A 9,887-nucleotide genomic window follows, 5' to 3' on the forward strand; every position below is an offset into this window, starting at 1 on the left:
GAGCCCAGGGTTTTGACTTTCAGGCAAAAACCCATTAATGAGTGTCGTTCATTTTGAGCAGACAGATTTCTCAATACAGCAATACTTTAACGCTTATCATCACTGATTTGTTGTTGCTCTGTGTGGCTACATTTCTTTTACGATGTTATAATTACATATTGTCTATTATTTTTAATTCATTTTACTGTCTATCTATGTGGTGGGATCTATGAATGAAGTGTCTATTTTTCCAAAAATCTCAAATGAAGGCTTACATATTTCTCTATACTTGATAGTTTGGTTACTTGTGAACTAGACTGTTATGATGTTCAGAAAAAGCCCGAGAAAGTTGTACCTAAAAGTCCACTTTCGGGGCAGTAAATTACCCGTCTTCCCCAGCTTCTTGCCCCGCTGCGTTCACTGGCGCACGGTCTGCAAGTACATTGACGTCTCTGCCGCGCCATCTTTAGAAAACATTGAGCTGGACACTGAATGAAACTTAATTTTAGCCGTTTCTAAAAACTACTCGCTGCATGGAGTGATATCCCCTTTTCTCCAGGTGATGTGACTCCACATTATTATTATATCAAGCGATGCGTGTGTGGTTCACGCGTCGAAGGAGAAGAGTTATAACATGTAGACGGTAGAAGAACCCTTGTAATGTCTCGCTGTGCTTGCTAATGCTAACACCAGGCCTAGCGTTAACCTAGATGGCAGGGTAATTTTGGTGACCGTGGGGTAAGCGTGGCGTTACTTGGGGCATTTTACACAAGGGACGACATTTGTGGAAAATAACCGCAAAAGCCTAAACATGTATATTTTTCAACCAGTCAATGAGACTTGAAACGCGTCGCTGCTAGCTTATGTTAGCTCAAGAGTTAAAAACACAAGCTAGCCTCATTTTGCTCGCTTTCTACTTCTGTCGCAGTTTTAATTGCTTTAATAACCATTATTTAGCTGCATAACGTGAGCGGTCAGTCGCAATTTACGGGAAACACACTGATGATTTTTTCAACTGATTTTAGTAGCATTTAAATAAGTAATTTGGCCGGTCAGACCGGTGTGCGGTTTTCAGGTGCTAAGTTACATGCTATTGCTAAGTTGTTAATAAACGTGGTCAATTAACCTATGTCTCATCTTTGTATTGTTTGTTTATTATCCTCAGGTGTTTGATCAGTAGAGGAGGGGAACATGGGGATAAAGGTGCAGCGCCCTCGGTGCTTCCTGGACATTGGGATTGGAAATGTGCTCAGTAAGAACGAAACTTAGACTTTCTGAACACCTAAAACACAGGCTACATGAGAACAAAACTTAATGCAATACAAGTCACACCATTAAGTGTATAGTATGGTTATGTGGTACAAGCAAAAGCTCATATCACGATAATTGGTCACTTCATCTGGAGAGAAGGATTTATGTCGTTATTTAGTAAGATTTTTATAAATTCTATGAATGATTTAGTTAAAATGACTATATACTCAACTAATAACAATTGTTCTTTTAATTAGAATATTTGAGCAAAATTTCTATTAAGCACAGTAATATAAAATAAACATTAATGTATAAAATCTTAAACAACAGAAAATTCTAATTAGTTGTACATAGAGTTGCATGATCTATTGTGCTTTTTTTTTTTTTTCTCATAATTAATAATATACATGTTGATTTTGTAAAATGCACAAATGACTGGCCAGTTTCAAATGTGGTTTTTTTCCATATCTAGCATACAAATTTTAAAACCTAATAAAAATGATTGAAAATTACTTTCATATTGCATATTTTATATAGTAAGTTTCTCTGTTCATAGACAGACTGATCCTTTTGACTTGGGGTCTTTTGAAATGTAATGCATTGCATGACTTTGCACTGTGGTTCATTTAATTGTGAAGCTCTATGACACAAAACTAATATAAGTGTAATATGTATACATCAAACAACATTTATTTATAGAGCCCTTTACAACACTCAAAGTGACCAAAGTGCTTTCCAATAAAATCAAAGAATATAAAAATCAATAATCAAAATACAATAAAAACAAATACAAGTAATGTGTCATAGCATTACTGAACGTTAAAAGCCAGTTTGAATAAATACGTTTTAAGCCTGGATTTGAAAAGGCCAAACATTGTCAAAAATGTCAAGTAAAACTTTTTAAAAGTAGAAATAGTTTGTAATATAGCAGAAAACAAAACTGAATACAAGCTGGTTAGAGTCCTTCTATTCTGCCTCATGTTCATTCTTTAACTTTGTTTGTTCTGCTTTCATGCAAATTTTCTGCTTTCATCCAAATGAAAATCACCATATATTGCAGTGAAAGGTGTGATTTCTGACACAATTAAAAAATGAAAATGAGCAATTGGCATCAGAAAGCAATGTGTATTGTCCTAATGTGTAGCTTTAGTGTTTAGGAGGTGTGTATAATTGAAGTGTAACTAACTGTAATTCAGTACCCTGACAAACTACATTCTCTAAAGTGATCATGCAAAGTTGAACAAGCTGTTGTTATTTTAATAAAGTGTATTTTACTACTGGTGATATTTAATGAAAGGGTGTCATGTCAGACTATGGTTAGTGTCACAACACATTTAGCTGATATTAACTCTGCTCTTCTATTGACACTGCTTTTTCCTATCAGTCGGCAGAGTTGTTGTGGAATTGTTTTCAGACATCTGCCCCAAAACATGTGAAAACTTCAGATGCCTCTGCACAGGTGAAAACTGATTTACTTATTGAGAGTATGTCAGCCAACTGAGACTTTTGACACAATTTAATATCAGTAACTGTTGTATCATGCAGGTGAAAAAGGCGTCGGTAAAGGAACTCAGAAACCTCTGCACTACAAAGGATGCTTGTTTCATCGAATTGTTAAAGACTTCATGATTCAAGGAGGTGACTTCAGTGAAGGTGAGTCTCTAAAAACTGAAGGATTGAAGAAAAAAAAAAGCTGAAGGATTGCTAAGATTAAATAAAACATGAAGAATTTATGGTTATTGTCGTTTGTGAACCATTCATGGAATGTAATAAGATAGTGATCCCTGTCTTTTTTTTACTCATCCTGTTATGTATGTTCATGTCAGTGTTGAGATGATCAAATCAGTTTGAGTAATGGCATAAAAGTTTTTTGGTTTTTTTGGTTTTTTTACTGTATGAGCTATTTTGCTTATTCTTTCTCTTTTCCTCAACATTTTAGGCAATGGAAGAGGAGGTGAATCGATCTATGGAGGCTTTTTTGAAGGTAAAAGAAGCCACAGTCACAGCTGTCAGTTGTTATCCAAACCAGCGTTGGCTTCAAGATGGCAGTACAATCTTATCCTTTTCCCCCAGATGAAAGTTTTGCAGTTAAACACAACAAGGAGTACCTGCTGTCTATGGCCAACAGGGGCAAAGATACTAATGGATCCCAGTTTTTCATGTAAGCACCATATGTATCTTCTGTATTACCAATATATTTGGCTCAAATTTGTCATTATTGTTAGCTTAAACTACTGTATTTCTTCTTTTTCACAACTCCTGTACTGTGGCACTACAGAACTACAAAACCCTCACCACATCTGGATGGGTAAGCACTGCTTGACTCTCATAAATTCATTCAATTGCATATTACGCACTTTACATTATATGCTTTCTTTGAAATACTGTATCTATAGCTAAACATTGTTGCTTTCATTTTAGTGTCCATGTGGTTTTTGGTCATGTGATCTCTGGTCAAGAGGTCGTTCAAACTATGGAAAACCAGAAAACGGATCACAACAGCAAGCCATATGCTGATGTGAAGGTTTTAAACTGTGGAGAACTTGTCCCTAAATCAAAAGGTTTGTTTTTTCATTGTTTTTAAAGATGAGTCCAAACATTTTATGGCTTTGATCTGAGTAGGCAGAGTGTTTAGATGTTGTCACGCAGTGCTTTTAACAGACTATGTATACATTTGCAGCCAAAAAAGATGGAAAAAAGAAAGAGAAGGCCTCATCTAGTTCCAGCAGTAGTTCCAGTGAGTCTGAGAGCTCATCAGAATCATCCTCTGAATCTGAAGAATCTGAGAAAGAATCTAAGAAGCGGAAAAAGAAGGCAAAAAAGCAAAAGAAACTGAAGAAGAAGGAAAAGAAACAAAGGTACTTAACTCAGATTCACTCATGTGTTACTGTCATTAGTGTAAACAGAGTATAGTGTCTGTATTCTAAACCATAATGTCTTTTTAGGTCAGAGACAGTAGAGAGTGTTGAAGAGAAAGAAGAAGAAAAAGAAGAGGAAGAGTTGGTTACATCTACTGTGCGTCCTGAAGAAATTCCACCCATCCCTGAAAACCGATTTCTCATGAGGAGAAGCCCCCAGTCTGTCCAGAAGTTAAAAGAAGAGCCTAAAAAGGATCTGCGAACTAAAGATGAAAGACAAAGAGAAAGGTTAGTCTGCTTGGATAGATATCTTTTAAATATAGTCTTTGTTTTAATATTTTTTTTGCAAATGTCTATTGGTTAACATCTGTTTTCTTCACAGCACTGGATTATCATATAATTCTCAGTCAACATATCAAAGGAGACTGGTGATGACACGATCTGGAAGGAAAATAAAAGGCAGGGGTCCGAGGGTATGTGCATAGCAACAGCTAAGAACATCGTCTATATTATAAAAGCCAAGTGGCCTCTGTGTGCGTGTATGTGTGTGTGTGTCTGGAGATTCACACCAAATCCACAAAGAGTTGACTGCTGCAGTTTGGCATACTTATGTATTTTTAGTCAAGGAACAGACTAGTGAAAATAGAAAGTGTACAGGACCAACATTTTGAGAGATATTAGTAATTTTGGAATACAATAGCCTTACAATCACGTTACTATGGCCAGAACGCATTGGCGGTGACTGCTGGACAAATGCAGTACAGCATGCATGAATTTACAACAGCATAAAAACTATCACATCTAGAACCCGTGGATCCCCACAGGTCAACGCACTAATATTGTGTTTAGTGAGACAGGTTTCTATTAATTTGCAAGGGATATTGAACAGTAAGCCAGTCAATATGGTGAAATAAAGGTCTTAATAGGTTTGTTGAGCAATAACGACCAGCTTGCTGTATATTATCCTGCTTATTACACAACTACTTAACAAAGAAATCAGTAATTTGCCAAAAAATGTTCATACAAAATTATTTGATTTAATTTTAAGATATTTTTCTTACTTCTATTAAATAAAATAGTCTGTTAAAGCGTTCAATTGGAATTCCGTACAGCCATTATTGACAAATAAGAAAAGACAATTCACTGAGGCTGTGTAATAAGCTTAGTTAAACAAATGATATCCAACATTTGGCTGTTTATTAACCGCTTAATTACATTTGAGGGGATGATGGTCACGACTGCTTTATGCCCAGTGTTTGTGTTTAAGATGGAGTAAACAAGTGGTTTCTAATCTCTCTTTTCCAGAGATATCGGACTCCCTCACGTTCTCGATCAAGGTCCCGAGATCGTTTTTGGCGCAGTGAAACTCCTCCTCACTGGCGTCAGGAGATGCAGCGACAGAGGATGAGAGCCGTCACTGGAGAGCGCTGGATTAAGGGTGACAGGTATGATACCCTCACTATTTACAGCATTACCCATACATCCACACTAGGAACATGCAGCACTTCACACTTAAATCAACAGCAGGAAAAAAGTTAATTCAAGTACAAACTGCAATCAAGGTACACAGTTGTTATGCTAAATTCAGCTGCGTAAACAAACTTCACGCTTGCTCCCTCAATGGCTCATAAACAGGGAAGCATATATTACAGGCCTTTATAATGGAGTGTGCTACAAGTAACATGCACAGATCATGTCTTTTAACAGGTGTCTTCATCAGCTGCACCACAAATATACCAGTGAAAAGTAAAATCTGCCAGAAACATGTGTAAAACAAACTCCACTGGAAAACATAATGCACATTTGGCAAGTTATGGCTAAACCAGCCAGCAAAGTTAGCATAGATAGCACAACAACATTAATTTCTATAACTGCTTAATCCTCTATAGGCTATACCAGTAGGATCACAGGGGACTGGAGTCTGTCTCAGCTGACATGTGAAGATAGAGTACACGCTGGACATAGTGCCACTTAGAGACAAACCATTTGATGTCATATAAACACAAATGGGCAACTTAAAGGGATCAATTAACATTAAGGTGCATGTGTTTAGCAGGAAGCTTTACAAGTAAAATAGAAGCAGCTATGAAAAACATGCTGTAACTCCACCCAGAAACAGTGTGTCATGTTAGCAATTGTTTTCCTCACTGAAACATGATCCTGAACACACTGCCCCGTTAACATTTTATATGGTAGTTGAACGTGTCAGACTGAGTAATGGAGCTTAACAATGAATAAAAAATACATCAATGGTACAGTGACACAATACTGATTATTTTTTTCTCTTTGCTTTATTTATTTGTTTTCCTCATAAAGATATAGTCAGTAATTAATATAGACTGAAATGAAAACTTTATTATAATGCATTTTTTCAGCTGTATCACCCCGACCTAATCAGTGCTTTCTCCCAAATTCTGAAAAGTGTTGAGAAGGACAGTTAAAAGCAGGAATGATGCCTTCAGCAGTTTGATAATATACATTTCCTCCTTTAAAAATATTGAACTTTGTTGAGTGAACCTAGCATTACCAGATGTTATGTTGTGAGAGTTGAAAGGAGACACTTGATTATGAAATTTTTGTTGTTCCTTTCAGAGGTGATATGAATGACAACAAGGACGAAGCTCCAAGAAGAGAGAGGCGGTCCTCAAAGACAAAGCACGAACACTCAACTGAAGGTAAAAAAGACAAGAAAACAAGATCTCATAGATCCAGAAGCAAAGACGATGATGATGAAGTCAAGGACGAGAAGCATAGCAAACACAAGGTGAAGAAACGAGCTGAAAGCCGCAGTAAAAGCAGAGAAAAGAGGAGAAGGTCTATAAGCAAAGAGAAGGGAAACAAGAGTCATAAAAGTGATGAGAGAAGAGGTCACTCCAGGAGCAAAGAGAAAGATGTGTCCAGGAAAGAAAAGGAGTCAGAGTCTGATCAGGTTAAAGAGAAAACTAAACATGGTGAATCTGATAAAAAGCATAAAGAGGATACAAAAGGAAGAAATGGTGAGAGAACTAGGACAAAGTCACAAAGCAAGGACAGACCCACAAAAGATGGGCACAGATCCAGTAGCAGGAATAGGGATAGGGGTGGTCCTGCTGGATCTAAAGACAAAGAGGAAAGGCGAGAGAAGGACAGAGACAGAGGCAGGGACCGAAGTAGAAGTCAGGAAAGACGACACAACAGTGAAAGGGAGAATAAGAGGAGAGGATCATCCAGGAGTAGAGACCGTCGAACCAGAAGCCCAGACAGGAGTAAGACCAGAGACTCACACCGGAGCAGACGCTCCAGAAGCAAGAGTAACAAGAGAGATGGGAGCAAAGAGCGTCCCTCTCACAGGAAGGACAAAGACCGAGAAGCTGCCAACCAAAAGAGACGACACAGCAGCAGTTCTGACAGCGAGAGAGACGAGAAAAGAAAGAGTCACAAGAGCCCCGATTCCAAACGGAGAAGTGCAAATCGTCCCTCTGAATCCAAAGACAGAAGAAGTCCAGCAAGACCGAGACCGGATAGTACAAAAGGCCAAAACAGAAGTGGCAGCAAAAGGAATAAGTCCAGCTCCAGCTCCAGCTCTGACAGCGACTGAGCTCGAGGTGGTATCATAAAGGAACAGATTGAGACTTTTTACATGTTTTGTACCCATTACTCATGTAGAATGAAGCATCTGCTTTCTGTCAACAGTCAAATCCCACTGGTTGGGCACTGATTCTGTCCCCTTCTAGCCCAAAAGACAAAAAAGTTTGCAGATAAATTAAACGTTCCATGTTGTAAAGATAAACTTCCAACACTATTAAGAAACATACCTCCAGCTTAGTATCATGGAACCTTTTATCTGCAGTGGGGACTATTTTAAATCGGAACTGTGAATTTGACCCACCAGTTGTATTTGACTGCCGATGGGAAGCGAACGCCGTGTGCCCAGTTTTAGAGCAACAGGTTTGTGTTTCCAGTATGTACTACAGCAAATAAGGTTCACAGATTCAACCAAGAGGATTCCTTTAATTATCCATGAGATGAGGGTTTAGTTTGGAGGCTGTGCTTTTCATTTTAGTTTTTGGTAAATTATGTTTTGGCATTAGAGCAGCTCCAATTTCAGACAATTTGTTAAAAAAAAAGGAGAAAAAAAATGAAAACAGTTTTTACTGCAAAAGAGATGATTTTAAAGCCTCTCCCCCTGAATACATTTTCTACTCTTAATTTGTTTTTATGCTATTTAACCCAGTTGGTTTGGGGAGAAGGATTGCCTTTAAGTTTGTCAAATAACTGTTTGTTGTTGTAGTTAGTGTAACTGCAACAGTCACAATTATACTTTGATGCATGTTTATCCCTGTCATTGTTAGATAATACAGGAACATCCATGACTTTTTTTTGTACATCCATGACCTTTTACTGTAATCCTGTTTGTAATTTTGAGATACCTCTGGTTTACATTTTGAATGGAGAAATGTCATTGCCATGCTGTAAGTACAACATAAAATCAATTTGTATAATTTGTGTTTTGTGCAAGTTGGTTTTACGATGTCCACAGGACTTGCTGCATTGTAGATGGAATTAAAATGCCTGAATATTAGATTTTTAGTCATTGCTTTAATATTCTGTAAATGCATTCACAAACAGATCATTTTTTCTGTTGTCCAAACATGAGCATAGAAAATGACAATAATAAACAGTGATAACATTATTATAGGATTTAAATATACTCTACACTGTTAACATTTTGTTATCCAGAGATCAGTGATACTAGATTTCTTTTCTCACTGTTTCCCAAGGTCCATATTCCTTATTGTAGACATGTTGCCTTGTCTGCTGTACATTTGACATTCACACAGTGTTCTGTGCTGACAGTGGTGTAATTCTGTAAATGGATTACACAGTCAAACCCTCAGTTTGTAGTGTGGCGGGATTAGACTGCATGTCATTTAAAAAAAACAGAAAAAAGGATAAATCAAAATTCAGTAAGGAAAGGTAATGTTAAAATTAGACAAATAACACAATTGTGGGATGTAGTGTGCATTTATTTTTGCACCTGATTTTTGAAACTTAAAAGTGACAGTGATGTGACTACATATAAATCCTGTAAATACAGTAAAAGAAAGGGGAAAAAAATTACCCATCAAATAATAGATATCAAGGAAAAATGCTATATTTTATGTCAACTGTTTATTGCTGTTCTTAGGGTCACAATCCAGCGATGAGAGGTCACAAGGTGCTCAGTCAGCTGCATGTCTGATCAGTCCCTCTTCCTAAATGGTGATATATGAAACAAAACTGGTGACGCAGATTTAATCATTAAATGTCTGAACCTGATTCAGTGTGATCCAGTTTAAATAACTAGGCCAGATCATTTTAGACATTGCTATTATCAAAACACTGAATGTTAGTACAGGCCATTAAAAAAAAAGGGTTTTTTTTTCTGAATCTCAAGCCTGTAGAAAAAGGAAGAAATACAGCAACATGCAATGTAAAGAAGGTATATGTCTCAGGTGATTCCTATAATGACTGAATCTTTCAATAACATCCAACTGCAGTTAGTGATAGCCAAATAGTATTTCCAGTTTCCAGTAAATACGTTTTTTGATTACAGTATTTGTCATTTCCTTATGCAGAGCATCAGACAGTGATTAAAGGCAAATGAAAGACAATGTCTACATGAGCGGAACTTACTCATTTTTGTTCCAGTCAAATTAAAGGTGATGTTATGATTAAATCTTTTGTATGTTAAATACTCATGTGTTGCTCTTCATTAGGATTTGACCAACCACCATTGAAAGATCTGAATGTCTGAGAGATACCTATGATATAAACCAT

General features: G+C 37.0%; 1 protein-coding gene across 1 annotated transcript; it reads left to right on the forward strand.

The window, feature by feature from the left end:
- Positions 1–394: 394 nt before the first annotated feature.
- ppig (peptidylprolyl isomerase G (cyclophilin G)) lies at positions 395–8,649 on the forward strand. Its single transcript, XM_030124512.1, has 13 exons — positions 395–538; positions 1,145–1,231; positions 2,615–2,689; positions 2,776–2,883; positions 3,170–3,214; positions 3,304–3,391; positions 3,509–3,538; positions 3,652–3,791; positions 3,911–4,088; positions 4,176–4,376; positions 4,471–4,561; positions 5,394–5,533; positions 6,681–8,649. Exons 2-13 carry the CDS (start codon positions 1,171–1,173, stop codon positions 7,663–7,665), a joined length of 2,142 nt encoding a protein of 713 aa, XP_029980372.1. The 5' UTR covers positions 395–538; positions 1,145–1,170; the 3' UTR covers positions 7,666–8,649.
- Positions 8,650–9,887: the final 1,238 nt, after the last annotated feature.

The sequence above is a fragment of the Sphaeramia orbicularis genome, chromosome 21, assembly GCF_902148855.1.
Source record: "Sphaeramia orbicularis chromosome 21, fSphaOr1.1, whole genome shotgun sequence".
NCBI classification, from domain to species: Eukaryota; Metazoa; Chordata; class Actinopteri; order Kurtiformes; family Apogonidae; genus Sphaeramia; species Sphaeramia orbicularis.